This window comes from Canis lupus, chromosome 6 (genome assembly GCF_048164855.1).
Source record: "Canis lupus baileyi chromosome 6, mCanLup2.hap1, whole genome shotgun sequence".
Taxonomy (NCBI): domain Eukaryota; kingdom Metazoa; phylum Chordata; class Mammalia; order Carnivora; family Canidae; genus Canis; species Canis lupus.
In genome coordinates, this window is record NC_132843.1 from 60,717,621 (window position 1) to 60,735,256 (window position 17,636).

Here is a 17,636-nt window from a genome sequence, read left to right on the forward strand (position 1 = left end):
TCAGCTTTGTTGGATTGTGCCAAACAGTCTCCCAAAATGGCTGGGCCAATCTATACTCCCATTAGCATTGTATAGTAGTTTTGGTTACTCTGCATTCTTGCCAGAGTTTGATATTATCAGGGGTTTTTTTGTTCAATTTTAATTTGAGCCATTCTGGTGTCAGTCTCTATGGCATCTCATTGTTCTATTTTGGATTTCTCTGATGATGAGTAATGTTCAGCATGGTTTCATGTGCTTCCATATCATTTGGATATCCTTGTTTACTGAGTCCTTATTCAGAGGCTGAACAAAGCAGACAGATTTCTGGAGTTATTTTTATTTTTAGATTGTACCTTATACCAAGAAGGAGGGTAGATGCATTTCATTTCATTCAAATGAAGCAAATGAGGCTCCTGAAAAAGTGGTCACCCTTTTGAACATGGCTATGCATTTTGTGGCTTCTACTGGGGCAAAGACATACTTTGCTACTCATTCCTGAACAAAAATGAAGTGGAATCAATGAAATTGTGAAATAGTGTGTTTATTTTACATTTTTTGGCAACTATTTAAAAAAAATCGACTCTTCCACAAGAATGGATATACAGTATATAACCCAAGCACTGTCAGTGAGATTCCTTTCCTACGCTGCTATGTACAGCAGCTGGCAGACACAGACGTAAGCTATAAAGATATGACCTCAAGGATGCTAGTAACTGTGCCCCGTGCCTCTTGGAATATTCTGAGGATGAGATCAATGTAGAAGCAAAAGTGAAGTGATACTGGGTGGGAGTGGCTGTGGGAAGTAGGAAGTCCCAGAGCCCCTTGAGTCTGTGGCTTCTACTGACTCTGAAGTTCACACCATCCCTCCTTTCCCATGGTTTGGTTATGAGCCAATAAATCCTCCTTTTATTGCTTTCGAAAACTTGAGTTAGGTTTCTGCCACTCACAACTAATAAATACATCTTTTTAAGGTAGGAACTGTGTCTTATCCCTATGTCTTCGGTATAGTGCTTGCCAAAGATTAAATGCTTAATAAAATGTGGGTTAAATAATTTTAAATTTCTTGTTTAGCAATTCTGAATTGCAATTACCTTTAAGAAGTGATAATGGCTGATTTTCTAAAAGGACAGAACATTTTTGAAAGAAGCAGAAATATTTAAGCAAGGATTCAACAGAAGTTAAAAGGTGACACAGAAGCATCAGAGAAGTGGAGCCTGTGACTTCTATCACTCCAGCTCTGCTGTGGTAAAGCACAGAGGGGCCGAGACAGGCAGCTGCTCAAACTGGCCCAAAGGTTGATGTGCAGAAGTTTCAGCTAAGCAAAGGACAAGGAAGAAAATACTTTTCATTCAACTTCAGTGTTATACTTTTCCCTTCTTATCTGAAATGATACATTGCTAACGAAAGATGACAAAATTCAACTTGCCTGATTTCCTTTTCTAATATTTTAAAACCTGAACTTAAGTAGTAAGCTCTGTGTTCAATTATGAAGGAGAAATTTTAACAAATATGTGTGAAATTCTGGAGCTATACCAAAGAATCTAATAATAAGCACAAATAACTAAGAATTCGATGTTTTTAACTCTCTAGGAATAGCCTGTCTATATAACAAGTTTACTGTCTGACTTCTGCATGTAATTGTAGAGGCACTGTCATGCCTACGTGCGCCTATACATTTGTTTTTCAGATACGAAAAGGCTTCTCACTGTTCATAGCTTAACATGCTCATTTTAAACTATTTTCCATGTCAATATATTTAAGAATATCATTTTAAATATTCCATTATATGAACATAATAATTAGATTCTTAAATTGTTCTTAATTTTTCAATATTAAAAACTACACACTGATGTAACATCTTTGTAGCTAAATCTTTATTCATATTCTTAATTATTTCAAGATCTATTTCTAGAAATGAAATTTCTGGATATTGCCTTAATAACTTGATTCTGTCTTTGTAGGTATGGTTCAGGGAGGTGGAATAATCTTCATACTCATTTTTTCTTCCCTTCCATATATGGTAAGTGTTGGTGGTTAAAGAACTACCAAACTTCTTCTCTTTATGAAGAGACTGAATTCCTAATTAAAATACAATTTCAATATTAGAAATGAGCAGAGACATAGAGACATTTAAAAATAGCAAAAAAAAAAAAAAGCAAAGCGAGAATAAAGGCCAAGAATTAATTCAATATCCCGAAATGGAGTCACAAACTAGAAGAATCTACTGTTCTTGAAATATTACCACCCCTAACACCACCCAGAACTGGCGACCAGCTGTAAACTACCAGATTCCCACCTTCAGAAATACTGGAGTCATGAAACATGGTTTCAAAAGCCTGATGTGTTTCAGCGAAAGATGGCCTGTCAGCAGGGCTCCACTTCCAGCCTATGTAACAAAAGAAGAAAATACTGAAAGCTCCTTTCAAAAATTAAATATCCAATGGCACACCTGCAAGCGAGTCCCAAACATCATGATGGAGGCTACTGAAGGACAGTGAGGCAGCTGCTTCTCAGTTCCAGACTTAAAGCTGTGATAAACCCACTTCCTAGGGCTGGTCCTTCTATGTAGCCTCAGCTTCTATTTTCTCTACTACGGGGATAAAGAGGGGTGGGGAGATGCTTTATAAAATGGAAAGTTGGGGCGCCTGGGTGGCTCAGCGGTTTGGTGCCTGCCTTTGGCCCAGAGCATGATCCTGGAGTCCCAGGATTGAGTCCCACCATCAAGCTCCCCACATGGAGCCTGCTTCTCCCTCTGCCTATGTCTCTGCCTCTGTGTCTCTCATGAATAAATAAATAAAATCTAAAATAAATAAAATAAAATGGAAAGTTGTTTTCTACTAGAAAAATGAAAGAAGTAGAACCTGTATTCAAACTCATTCTAACCTTATAATCAGCTAAGTATAATCAGAAGTATAACAGGATATCAGAAAGGAGGAAAAAAAAAAAAAGAAAGGAGGAAGTTAGAGTTCACTTTGACAAAAACAGGACGGTAAGGAAAATAACAAGACATATGCTTAAACACAATGCAATCTAATTCACCACTCACCTTCTAGCTTTCTCATCTGTTAAGAAGTCAGATGCTTTTGTTTATTCAAAGTGGTTACTTTCAGGTATTCTCCAGTCTTTAGCAATCATTTTTATCTAGTTGAAAGCAGCCATCTCCAAACCCAGTTTCTTATTATCCTATTAGAATATGCAAGTGGTTTGGGGAAACCACTTATATGCAATATATGGGCCATGGACAACTGTTATTAGAATTCCAATTAAGACTCAATGGTTTATTATATATGCCAACTGGCTGATCAATGACCCTTTTTTAAAGATTTTATTTATTTATGAGAGAGAGAGAGCATGCACATGAGTACGGGGGGGAGAGGGAGAGGGAGAAGCAGATCCCCCACTGAGCAGGAAGCCCTATTCAGGCTCGATCCCAGAATCCTGAGGTCATGACCTGCACTGAAGGCAGACTGAGCCACCCAAACACGCCTGACCAACACTTTATATGTCATGAGATTGGATTCAATCTAACACTGAGAGGAAAACTGTTTTCTTATTTTGTTAATCACCCTGAATCACTGACTTAACCCTTCAAAATTAAAATACAAAAAAACTCAAAAAACAAAAACAACAACAAAAAAAAAACCACTTACATGCTCTCATAAGTTCATAAACCTTAGGGGGGCATCCTTCAGGTTGTTCCATTCGATATCCTTTTTCCAGTAGATCATACACCTGAGACAGGTCAATACCTGGATATGGTGACATTCCATATGTAGCAATTTCCCACAACAGTACCCCGAAAGCTGCATAAGGGATTTAAAAAAAGAAAAGTTGAATGTTTCTTCTCTGATCTTTTATTTTATACCATTAGGTAACTTTTCTTTCAAATTTTGGATAACATTCACACTGTTACAACATTAGTGTACTCTTCTAATTCTTATAGCTGAACTTGTCCTTCTAAGGTATCTGCCAGAAGACTGCTTCAGGTATAACCTCAAGACAGTTTTCTATAAATTTGCCAATTTTTTTTAAAGATTTTTTTTTTTTTTTTAATCTGAGACAGCAAGTGCATGAGAGCACACACTCACACCAGTGGGGGCAATGGGGGGAAGGGGTGGGGAACAGAGGGAGAGGATGGTTGAATCCCAAGCAGATTGCCCACTGAGCATGGAGCCCAACACAGGGCTTAATCCCATATCACAAAGATACCAAGATCACACCCCGAGCCAAAACCAAGAGTCTGATGCTCAACTGACTGAGCTACCCAGGCACCCCATAAATTCCCCAATTTTTATTTGGATTTCCTTTACTGTAGTGAGGGAGAATAAATTATGACCATAGAAAGTCTGGGACATAACCCAACTACTCTTAGAACAATCTATGATCCATTTAATGAATTTCAGTTTTTATATCAGCGAATATTAAAGGAGTCAAAAAGAAATAGACTGGGATCCCTGGGTGGCGCAGCGGTTTGGCGCCTGCCTTTGGCCCAGGGCGCGATCCCGGAGATCCGGGATCGAATCCCACGTCAGGCTCCCGGTGCATGGAGCCTGCTTCTCCCTCTGCCTGTGTCTCTGCCTCTCTCTCTCTCACTGTGTGCCTATCATGAATAAATAAAAATTTAAAAAAAAAAAAAAAAGAAAGAAATAGACTAATTTAAAATCAGAAAAAACATCACACTAGTGGTGCCAGGATGGTTCAGTTGGTTAAGCATCTGCCTTTGGCTCAGATCATGATCCTGGGGTCCTGGGATTGAGGCCCGTATCAGATTCCCTGCTCAGTGGGGAATCTGCTTTTCCCTCTCCCTCTGTGCTCTCCCTCTCTCAAATAAATAAAATCTTTGAAAAAAGAAAAAAACAAAGAAAATAATCACACTAGAAAAGGAAATTTGCTTGACTTTGTCACACATTATTTCTGAGTTTAAGATTTCTGGTAAAAAGTGACTCAGCATCTTACAACTATTTCTGTTGGTCTACAACCCAAATTTCTTTCTTTCTTTTTTTTTTTTTTTTTTTTTAAATTCAGAGGCAGAGAGAGAGAGAGAGGCAGGCAGAGAGGTAAAGACACAGGCAGAGCGAGAAGCAGGCTCCATGCAGGGAGCCGGATGTGGGACTTGATCCCGGGTCTCCAGGATCACACCCCAGGCTGTAGGCGGCGCTAAACCGCTGCGCCACCAGGGCTGCCCCCAAATTTCCATAGACTTGTTCAGTCCATGAGCCCCTGCTAAATCTGCTTTTCATGGCAACAGAAACAAGATGAGTTAGTTACAAGGACAAAGTCTAAATGCAATTCCATCATGCTTTCCTTGAAAAGAAGAGGCTACTCTGTGTCACAGTACTCTGGAAACGAGCAATAAAACCTAATATGGAAAACAGGAAGCTTTGCAAAGAGAGGATCAATAAAATTCCAATGCAATCCAAGATCTAGACTGTGAGCTCTTTGAAAGTGGGGACTTTTTCTTTTCCACTTTCTTCTTTACACTACTTTCTATGCTAAGTGACTAACACAATGCCTGCCAGATAGTAGGTATTATTAAATTTTTGCTGAATGACTGATAAAGGATGGAGGATAAAGGCAGAGTTTACTGATCACACAAATGAGAAGCTCTAAAGAACTAAAAACATTTATTAAAAACATAAAATGTCAGACAAAGAAAAAGTCCCTTCCAACCTTACCCCAGACGTCAGATTTAATTGAGAAGGTATTGTAGGCAAGACTCTCTGGTGCTGTCCATTTAATAGGAAATTTGGCTCCAGCATGAGCAGTATACGTGTCTCCAGTCATCAATCTACTTAAGCCAAAGTCAGCCACTTTTACCACATGGTTTTCTCCCACTAGGCAGTTACGGGCTGCAAGATCTCTGTGGAAAAGAGAACCCTAATTTCATTCATTCAGATGGTGAGAAAACGACCACGAATGCTCTATTCTTGGTCCTTTGTGCTACAAGTAGAGTTGGTAAGTCCATGCTGACAGATATAGTATTATTTTATGATAACTGCTAACATGGTAAAAAGCCACGAATTATATATCACTTGTAAAATAGTCACCAACAGACAGTTATCTGATACTAGAATAAAAAAGACTTCAGAAAATGGGTTCCTATTTAGAAGTACACTGGGACAGGTTGCAGAGGTGAGCAAAAGACGCTTTTCTACAGGGGTTTACTTTAACTTCTTTAATAAGACAGAAAGCTATTGTTAAAATTAAGCCATTAGATGGAGAAAAAGACTCTTGGATATGGCCCGACAAAATAAAAAGCATTCTGTTCTGAGAATTAGCAAAAGCCCCTCATTAATACTTTCACCAGAATACAGCAGATTTATAAGTTGGAAATGGCGTCATAGTGGGCAGGTCCTGTGAAAGAGAAAATTGCTTTTCTGAGTCATCTGGAAATTTCCGGGAAGGCTCTCACATTCTTTTCTGTATTTGCACATCAAGCAAGGTTGCTTCATGGTTAGTCATAGGCAATAATCAGGCTTTACGAACCTATGGATGAAATTCTTCTTCTCTAGATATTCCATTGCAGAAGAGATCTGTGTGGCCATGTACAGCAGGACAACTGCAGTCACTTCTTCTCGGCTGCATTCGCGGAGATAATCGAGCAAGTTGCCGTACGGCATGTACTCAGTCACAATGTAAAACGGTGGCTCCAAAGTACACACACCTGATAGTTGAAGAAGAGAGCTTGTTTTATTAGTATATATCCAAAAATTCCCAACCTCTTCAGTAAGAATAACAGACACATTTTAAACTCTAGCTCAGCAGTAATCTTTTCCCTTCTTGCTACCACATTCCCTGAAAATAACACAGCAAAGTTAAGAAAAAGGTGGTTGGTAAGGGAGTCTTGTCTTCCTTGACATCATTCTTTGGAAACCATATGCATCTGAGTATGTGCCTGTTTGGGCAAAAGCATTAATTCCATAAGGGGTCTAGAAAACTGAACTGTCTTGAGTTCTATATGTGCCTGTGATTCCCATCCTCACCAGCACACTAACAATGTTTATCGAAAAGTAACAGCAATTGTATGTATGTTGAACACTGTGTGAGCCCGTCCTGTATCATCCTTTGTAAAAAGACTGTTTCCACAGTCAAGAATTTCAATGATACATGGCAAATTCCTTGTAAAAAATCAACAAGAAACTCTTTCCTTTGGGATAGTTTTGGCTCAATGTGAATACCCAAGGAAACTGGCCCTCCTTTATAAAGGGCAAGGGGTTCAGTCAACAGTTTCTTTGTGACCTGAACAGGTGAGAAGCCATTGTATCGCAGCACACCACTTTCTGCTGAGCAAGGTAAACCAATCAGTGTGGTCACAATTTTTATCCGCTTCTTTTCAACTGTTTTTTCTTTAATGTCTTTTTATTTTGTAAAAATATTTTGCGACAGTATTTGGTTTGGTATAATTCTGAGTGATTCTGAACTTGAACTGGGGCAGTTACCACAAGCTAGGCAGTTTTATTTATTGTAATCAATCCAGGCCGTTTCCCAGGCAATTTTTATTAAAAGTTTTTTTTTTTTTTTTTTTAAGATTTTACTTATTTATTCATGAGAGACACAAGAGAGGCACAGACACAAGCAGAGGGAGAAACAGGCTCCATGCAGGGAGCCTGATGCAGGACTCGATCCTGGGTCTCCAGGATCACACCCTGGGCTGAAGGTGGTGCTAAACTGCTGAGCCACCCGGGATGCCCCTCACTAAAAGTTTTAAAAATTAATTTATGTATGTATGTATATAATCTTAATACCAAACATGGGGCTCAAACTCGAGACGCCAAGGTCAAAAGTTACATGCTCTACTAACTAAGCCAGCCAGGTGTACCATTCTAGGGCAATTTTTGAACACAGAGCCTGCTGATTAAAATAACCACCATTTGCTGAAGTATATTTGTACTTGGAGCTTCCACCATGATGATTCGGAAGCAGCATCTGGAGATGACAGGGCCAGGGAATGCACCTATCATTCAGGCAAGCTTCCTTACCTAAGAGTTGGACCAGATTAGGATGCTTGATTTCCTTCATCACTGCAGCTTCCTTCAAGAACTCCTCCACTTCCATGGTGTCTTCCTGGAAAGGGGGGGAAAAATTAGAGAAAAACAATAAGCAAACAAAACAGAAGAGGGACAAACCCCCATTTTAATCATTTGAGTCAATTCACAATCCTAACACTACAGCTTTAAATGGGGCTATCTTTTGAATATTTTAGCAGATTAAAGAAACTTTATCAGAACCTAATAATATGCCCCAGAGACATTCAATTAAGAAAGAAAACATCCCTAAATTTACCCAATTGGAAAATGGAGTGAAAATTAGCAGGGCAAGCAAAATTCAGCCATCATATCCCATCACAAGTGAGGCCTGGGAGAGCTGGATGGATTACTCAGTTCTGAGAGTTTACTTCCCTAGATAGCTCAGCCTTCAAAAGAGGAGACAGAAGAGTTAGCTATTCACACATCTGTCTTCCTGACAAATTCCTTAAGGAGCAATACACATTTGCAAAGCCATGCATATTGTCTCACACTCAAAATATGCTTAAACGCTTGCTGACCAGAACTGATTACTACTCATAGCCAAAGAGCAGCCTCTTACCCATGATATGCCAGAGCTATGAAGGCACATGGGAGATGTTCAGAGAATGGAATGACAACTCTGTCATTAGCTAGCTACTAGGATACTTAAAGATGACAGCAGTATCAGGAAGATTTCTGTGACTACTAGCAACAAGAAGAAGGGATCTAATCTTAAAGAGATGGGGAGAGTATGAGACAGCTCAAGGACAGGAGAGAGAACCCATGATTCTTGAACACTGCATGAACAATTCCGTCCAGCAGGGGTCATTCTCAAAATAGTTTCTTTTGCTTTTCTAACTTATAATCTGCTCCTAACCTTCCACTAAGACCTACATCAGCAGCCTTCAGAAACATATCTTCCCCACATGTGGGTTTCACTGAATTGCAGTGAATAATCTGCCCCTGCACTGTCAGCTTTGGCACTAAGGTTTATCACCAATTTGCTGATGTGCTTGGCATCAGTGGGTGGAAAGTGTTCCAAAGTTAAAGAAGGACACACTCATATTTCCAAGTGATTCAGCACAAAAGGAAAAAAAAGAAAAAAAGCCTGGAAACTGTAATTCTCAGCAACTCACCTTCAATGTTTTCACAGCAACCGTAAGGCTGTATTTCTTCCAGACGCCAACATAAACTTCTCCATACTGACCACCCCCAAGTTTGTGCTTCATGGTAATATCTGTTCGTTCCATTTCCCACTTGTCATGGATAGGGGACACACCATAAACTGTGGGCTTATTACACTTGGGTGCTGGGTAATGTAATGTTGTCACCAGCCCATCAGCCACCGTGGAGTGATGGTGCACGAGCTCTGCCAGGGTGCTAAAGCGGCTCTCGGCAGTGACATACACCTGGTGAGAAAGGCAGGAGAGATGCTAAAGCAACTTGAAAAGTCAGAAAAAAACTTTTTCAAAGCCCATTATTTCACTGATCTGAAGACATGAAGATAGGAAGTTATCTTATGGAGGTAAATATAAGAATTAAATGATGAGGAGAGGAGTGCCTGGGTGGCTCAGTGGTTAAGTGTCTGCCTGTGGCTCAGGTCACCATCCCAGGGTCCTGGGATCAAGTCCTACATCCGGTTCCCCAGAGGGAACCTGCTTCTCCTTCTGCCTAGTTTTCTGCCTCTCTCTCTCTCTGTGTCTCTCATGAATAAATAAAATCTTTTTTTTAAATAAATAAGTAAGTAAGTAAGTGAGAAGGGGAAACACAGAACTTCAGTTTAGTACTCTTTATATGACTCTTTCCAGACTTCCTAAAGAAGTTCCAGTCTCGGGGGAAAAGCTTCCAAGCTATCATTCTGGATCACCAAGATCACTGGTCTTCAAGTATTTTGAAGCAACAAGACTGTGAAACCCAAATACATAAAACAGAGATACAGATCCTAAAGTAAGCAAGGGGAGTGACTTGGCGCCTCTGAAAGGCCATGAAATCCCACCTTAGAATCTTGCATAGAACATAACTTGAGAACCACTAGTTTCCATTTTTTTGGTAGTAAGAAAGTATTGAAGGATCTTTTAATTTTTACTTAATTAGGATGTGCTTTTGAGTAGCTAGGCCATTTTTTAAAAAGCCACAGTTTTATTTCAGAGTTGTTAACAAAATAGTACTTAATTTGTGACAACTAATTAAAGTATAAAAGATGAGCAGTCTCTGAGCCCCATCTCCCAAGGGAGCTAGCTTGCTTATTGTTTCTTAAGAAATCTGTGTTGTACACAGAAGAATATGTAACACATGCAGAATTGATCACTTTTACAAGGTGAACTCACCCACATAAACCTCTCCCACATCAAAAATTATAATAGCTAAGCTATTCACTCCTTCAGATAACCACTCTGCTGACTTCTAACACCTTAGATTAGCTTTGCCTGCTTCTGACTTAAACAAATGGAATCATATAATACACACGTTGTGCCTGCTTTCCTCCAACTTTTATTTACTGTGATATAATTCACATACCATAATATCCACCATTTTCAAGCATACAATTCAGTGGCTTTAATACATCCACAAAGTTGTCCAACCATCACCACTATGTAACTCTAGAACATTGCCATCAGCCTACAAAGAAACTCCAAATCATCAGCAGCCATTTTCACTCCCCTCACACCCATCCCCTGACAATCACGAATCCCTTTCAGTCAGCTTTACATGTGTGAGACTCACCTACAACACAGGTCAACACACTTTTCTGCAGAGGGCCAGAGAGGAAATATTTTAGGCTTGTGGCCATAGTGCCTCTGTCATAACTACTCAAAAAAGCTGCTCTAAGAATGAGAAAGCAACCATAGATAATACATAAATGGGTGTGGCTATGTTCAAAAACATTTTATTTATAAAAACAGGCAACTGGGTGGGCCACAGATTTTCCTCAGACCATACAGCAGTACCACATTCATTTTTTTGTTGCTGTATGAGATTCTATTTTATGAATATACCATAATTTATTAGTTCATTCTGTTGTTAGACAAGTATTTCTAGTTTGGGGCTATTACAAATAATGTGATTATGAACATTCTGTACATGTCTTCTGTACACATATGCACTCATTTCTCTTGGGTATATAATGAGAAATAGAGCTGCTAAGTCTCTCCTGCATTATCACTTATCTGATTCTATGTGGATTCATCAAAAGACAATATGTCTGTAGGGTAATGCAAAAGAGAAAGAGAATTAATAATTATTTCCTACTATTGTACCAGCCATTATGTCTTAAGGAAATTATTTCATTTAATCCACAGGACGAGCCAAAAAAGAGGATGATGGCAGCCCGGGTGGCTCAGCGGTTTAGTGCCGCCTTCAGTCTAGGGCATGATCCTGGAGACCCAGGATCGAGTCCCATGTCAGGCTCCTTGCATGGAGCCTGCTTCTCCCTCTGCCTGTGTCTCTACCCGCCTCTGCCTCTGCCTCTCTCTCTCTCTCTGCCTCTGTGTGTGTGTCTCTCATGAATAAATAAATAAAATCTTTAAAAAAAATAGGATGAGAAATTGGAAGCTTATGTAAGGACACAAAGTTAGTAAATATAAATGGTGGAGTTACACAGCAAAGCAGATCTGCTTGCTCCAAAGTCTGTGCTTTCCCCTACTATGCATATCACATAGATGGAAAAAAAAGAACAAATGATTTAATGTAAATTTACTGTTGAATAGAACTGACATAAATCTATGCTTCACAATGTATAAAGCAAAACAGCTCCATTCTAACACAACCACTCTACAATGGTTAGTCTTTCCAACATGTACATTGCTAAATGTGTGATTAATCTACTTATATTAACATACATGAATGATCAATCCCAGTCTCAGAAGCCAAAATTCTTACTCTATGAACTTTCTGGTAGAGATTATAATTTTCATAGAGCCAAGGCTTAATTTATCAATTCTGTACAACATATTGGATGTACCTGCATATATCTATGTGCTGATGATGACTAGAACAGCTACCTTAATCAGAAGTTTCCTTCATTCACCTTCAAATCTATCATTAAACTATTAATGTAATACTGTTTTTAATTTCCATTACCATATTTTTGAAAAGAGCAATCTTTCACATGCCAAACAGCCCAAACTTTACATCAGTGATTATTTCGTTTCATGTCTGACATAAAAACAATATTCTTTAGTCATTCTGAGTATTTTTTCTAAAGAACAGCCAGTCCACACCTAGAGGAGGTGCTGGCCAGTCTTACCTTGCCATCTGTGGTGGTATTGATCCTGTAGTGATACACGCGCCCCTCATACCTGAGCGAGATCGACAGCTGCCCAGGGCTGCTCTCACTTTCTCGCACCAGGAAACTGCCATTGATTAGACTGCTGAGCAGATACTCTGCTGCACTGCGCGACACAGGTCCATGGTACCAGGAATGTTTTTCCAAGCTGTTCACCGGGGTGATGTAGTTGCTTGGCACCCAACCTTGTCCATTCTTGGAGCGAACTTCACTCCATTCACCATTCTGGTTGTAACCAAGGACTCGTAACTTTTCACCTAGCCATAAAGTCATCAGAAAAGAGATATTAAGGGCTTTATCTCAAACAGCAGCCTACTGTCAAACTCAGACCTCAGTGAAAAATAATCAGTAACTTTCATGCCAACGTTTAAAAAAAAAAGAAAAGAAAATAAACTTGGCTGCTCATCCTATCCTGATTGATTTCTTTAGCTTGTAGCTTAAACAAAAGCAGCATAGTCAGAAATAACCTTCTGGCATTTACTAACAGTTTTTACACCAGCTAAAAAAATGTCATTAGGAAACTCCACATGTGGCGTAGTACAATGGCATACAAAGAAAGAAAGGTTATGGACCCATAACAACAGAGAACACACTGATAGTTGCCTGAGGGGAGAGGGTTGCCAGAGGGCAACCGGCAAACGGGTGAAGGGGACTGAGAATCCCTTTAGAGAATGAATAAATCATCAGGATAAAATATACAGCATAGGAAACAGTCAATGGTACTGTAATATACTGCAATACAGCATTGCATGGTGACAGACGGTAGCCACACTTGTGGTAAGCACAGCATAACATATAGAGTAAATCACTGTATTATATACCTGAAAGTAATGTAATATCGTATGTCAACTATACTTCGATTAAAAAAAAAAAAAAAAGACAGAAAGGTTATTCTGGAAAAGGAGAGAGTCCTATCCCTCAAAAAATTTTTCTTTTTTTCTCATAACTGTTTGTCAAGGAATGTATCTTATTTATGGTTCAATGCTAGTAACAATCAAGGATTAGGGATAGTGAAATAAGAAGTTACTTCTAAATTTCAGTTAGCACCATGGCAACAAAATCATCTACGTAAAAAACAAACAAAAAAAAAAGAAAAGAAAAGAAAAGAAAATAGAAGCACGACCACAGGGCTTTCAGCAATGTTTTCAGTAGGAAAACTGCTTGGGGGGCAGGCAGTTAGAACTCCCAAAGCACATTCCGGGACTCAAGTTTTAACAGTTATAATTTCCCAACTTCCCTCCCATTCCCCATGAATATGAGTCAGTCCTATTCATTCCTCTAAAATTAGTGTGTGGGAAGGGAAGCTGACACTGAAGCTGGAACCCAAGACAAGTTACTCAGAACGTCTTTGCTTGTTATCAACGTCAATGTCCTTGACTTCTCTATTAAAGTTATGAATGTCAACTTTAAACTCCTAATAGACATTTTGCCCCTAAAGCTGCAGCTCAGACAAAACAGGAAAGATGAAAGACATATCATTAGTAATAACTAATAATCTAAAGAAATATTATAAGGCCTTAGGCTCTGATCTCTGAGAGATGCAAGCCTTCCTTCAGAGTTCACACCTACTTCCCCGTGTCTGCAGAAGAAAAGCAAACCCATTACAAGCACATGGTCCACTAGTTATCAGGCAAAGGCCACTGAGGAAAAGCTCAAAATCATCATTCTGGCAGTCATCGAACTTTTCCAGCAGTCCACAGAAATGTTTACCATAGGATAACTTTATCAGCTCCCACTGTCTCACTACTGACACCTGGATGTGAGACGTTCAATGACAAAAACATAGGAGTATTTACTTATAAAACATACATATGTACAGCTGGATAGATAGGAATATGTGTGGTATGGTTGTGGAAATACACCAGTGTGCAGATAAATACACTTCCCTGAAGGGGGAAAAAAACCAAAACTCAGTGCTACCAGAAAAGCTAAATAAAACTTGTTCCTCTAGAGCTTTCTCTACTGTACCACAAGAACTAGAAAAAGTAAAGATCAAGTATATCACTATTGCTTCCTTATAAATAACTGGTAATGGCAGGTCAAAAACCCTAGGTTTTTGTTTTCCTCTTTTTTTGGAAGTTAGGAGGAGAATTTTCTATTCTGGAAATTTTGAGTCCCATGGGAATTGACTAGTGGAGATGTATACATTGGCCCTACTGACACAGAAATGCTGGGAGAACTCTGTTTTTTAATTCAAGCAAAAAGCAATCTTCAAAGAAGGAACTAAAATAAGTATCCTTATTTTTCAAATATATTTTCTTATCCTTTAAGATAAAATAGCGTTAGTATGACACCATTTTATATCAAAGAAAAAAAAGGGTAGAAAAATCTGGCATTTCGTGGGTTTTAAGACAAACCTCTGTTCGCCAGGAGAGAACAAGAATCCTAGCCCTTGAGCTGCACACTAACAGTTGCCATAACTGGTAACTGAGGCATCAACAGACTTTCTTTATCGATGTTTCCTTGGTAACTGAGTTATCCTGGAAAATAGTGACATGAAAAGTGTATCTAGGAAAGAATGTTCTGAGTCACTGTTTCACAAAGTTCTCCACTGAAGTATCAGTAAAGGTAAAAGAATGTGTTGTAGCCCAAAGAGACTACTGCACAGTATAAAATTCTTTGAAGTCTTTTATTTTATCCTAGAACTTTGTGTAAAATTTTCCCTTGATGCATCACACACACACACACACACACACACACACACACTATCACACTATCATCACTATCCCTCCCCCAAAAACTTACCCAAAGCCTTCAAGTAACTTGACATTAGGAAATCACACACATTACTTTTTCTGTACCTTTGAAACTTCCGGGCACAGGTACATGTATGTGCCTCACACCTACTCTGGGACACATCTACACCCCAGTTTGAGTTAAGAGTTTCTACTTTTGATTAATGTGGCTGGTTTTAAAAAAACAGATGCATATAAAAATTTTATTAAAGGATAACATTCGCTGAAGGGAGGCCTGTCTTAATTTGGTGTATTCACTCCCATTTAATACCTCATTCTGAACCTTACAAATAAAAGGTATGTGTTTGACAAATTATTTAAATTATGATTTCATTTGGGCAGCTCCGGTGGCTCAGCGGTTTAGCACCACCTTTGGCCCAGGGCCTGATTCTGGAGACCCGAGATCGAGTCCCACGTTGGGCTCCCTGCATGGAGCCTGCTTCTCCCTCTGCCTGTGTTTCTGCCTCCCTCTCTCTCTCTGTGTCTCTCATTAATAAATAAATTTTTAAAAAAATTATGATTTCATTTAAGTTAAATTATAATTATCCTGATGAGGCGCCTGTGGCTCAGTCAGTTAAGCATCTGCCTTTGGCTCAGGTCATGATCGCAGAGTCCTGGGATCAAGACCCAAGAGTCCGAGCTCCCTGTTCAGGAGGGAGTCTGTTTCTCCCCTTGCCCTTCCCCGTCCCTTCATGCTGTCTCTCTCACATATATTTAAACAAAATCTTTTTAAAAAATTATCCTGAAATAGGGACTCCTGGGTGGCTCAACAGTTGGGCATCCGCCTTCAGCTCAGGGTGTGATCCCGGGATCCAGGACTGGGGTCCACATCGGGCTCCCTTCGGGGGGCCAGCTTCTCCCCCTGCCACAGGCCTGTGTCTATCTCTGTCTCTCTCTGTGTCTCTCATGAATAAATAAATCTTTAAATAAAAAATTATCCTGAAATATATTTTTTCCCAGTAGGAGGCTTTCATAGTTTCAAAAGAACAAATTTACTCAGATTAGCAATCCAATTCAAGGACATAATGAGAATGTCCCATGCTTCTTTCTTTCATTCATTCTTTTTAAAGTAATCTCTACAACCCAATGTGCGGCTCAAACTCGTGACCCCAAGAGGCACAGACCTCTTTCTCATACAAGTTCCACATTTTCTATCTTTGTTCAAAAACTAATAATGGAGGGGATCCCTGGGTGGCGCAGCGGTTTGGCGCCTGCCTTTGGCCCAGGGCGCGATCCTGGAGACCCGGGATCGAATCCCACGTCGGGCTCCCGGTGCATGGAGCCTGCTTCTCCCTCTGCCTGTGTCTCTGCCTCTCTCTCTCTCTCTCTCTGTGACTATCATAAATAAATAAAAATTAAAAAAAAAAAAAAGAAACTAATAATGGATTATTTTACTTGGTCATGTTCTTAAAGCTTCCTTTTAAAATAATAAAATAATAGAAAATAAGAAAAATAATAAATATAATAAACTACTACCCTCTTGAGAGCATTACTACTAGAAATCCTTCCTATTACTCCATTCACTAAGCCATATAAACACAAATGAGAGATTTGTCTTGGCCAGTGCTACTCAAAGCAGGTCCACAACAAGACATGACACTTGTGCTGGAATATGTAATCACTGGAATACTTTCTTCTTGTTGAAGGTCTTGCTAAAAAAGAAGGAGAGGAGAGGAGAGGAGAGGGGAGGGGGAGAAGAAAAGAAAGAAAGAAAGAAAGAAAGAAAGAGAAAGAAAGAAAGAAAGAAAGAAAGAAAGGAAGGAAGGAAGGAAGGAAGGAAGGAAGGAAGGAAGGAAGGAAAGAGAAAAGAAAGAAAAGAAAGAAAGAGAAGGAAGGAAGGAAGGAAGGAAGGAAGGAAAGGAAAGGAAAGGAAAGGAAAGGAAAGGAAAGGAAAGGAAAGGAAAGGAAAGGAAAGGAAAGGAAAGGAAAGGAAAGGGGAAAGGAAAAGGAAAGGAAAGGAAAAAGGAAAGGAAAAGGAAAGGAAAGGAAAGGAAAGGAAAAGAAAAGAAAAGAAAGAAAAGAAAAGAAAAGAAAAAAAGAAAAGAAAAGAAAAGAAAAGAAAAGAAAAGAAAAGAAAAAAAGAAAAGAAAGTCAGCTGAACTAAGTGGGTATACTTAGTGATGTAGTTGGTTTACATACTGGGAACAAGTTCTTTATCTTAACAATGAGAACTGGTAACGAACTATTCTCAGACAGGAAGTCAGCCACAGACAACACTTTGAGTAGCACCAGGCACTGGCAACATGACTCATCTCAGCCACAGCTCAATTAGAAGAGATGTACATAGTAAATCTTACCATCACATAAGATGAATGCTGGCATATTACATGTAGAACTGAATTCTGAGAATGAGAAAATTATATATATATATACATATATAGACAATATACATATACATACAATTATGTGTATTTATATGTGTTGTGTGTGTGGTGTGGCTGACCAGTATATATATATTTATATATATATATATATATATATATAATACACACACACCATGTGGCATTTTTTCTAAAGTACTTTATCTCCTCTTACCGTTAATAAGCCGTATAAAGAAGACAAACTAACATTATCCCATACATAGGTATTTTTAAAAAACAAAAACAAAAACAAAATAAAACAAAAATAATG

The 17,636-nt window shown here is 39.0% G+C and overlaps 1 protein-coding gene across 9 annotated transcripts in view; it reads right to left on the minus strand.

Moving 5' to 3' along the window:
* The window catches only part of ABL2 (ABL proto-oncogene 2, non-receptor tyrosine kinase), a 115,223-nt gene that overhangs the window by 10,824 nt on the left and 86,763 nt on the right, over nt 1-17,636 (minus strand). For all 9 annotated transcript variants that reach the window (XM_072830813.1, XM_072830808.1, XM_072830815.1 and 6 more), the window contains 7 exons: nt 12,232-12,527; nt 9,122-9,394; nt 7,959-8,043; nt 6,466-6,643; nt 5,655-5,839; nt 3,630-3,782; nt 2,276-2,365 (listed from right to left, as the gene is read on the minus strand). In XM_072830813.1, the coding sequence (XP_072686914.1) occupies nt 2,276-2,365; nt 3,630-3,782; nt 5,655-5,839; nt 6,466-6,643; nt 7,959-8,043; nt 9,122-9,394; nt 12,232-12,527 (1,260 nt within the window). The remainder of the gene's footprint in view (nt 1-2,275; nt 2,366-3,629; nt 3,783-5,654; nt 5,840-6,465; nt 6,644-7,958; nt 8,044-9,121; nt 9,395-12,231; nt 12,528-17,636) is intronic.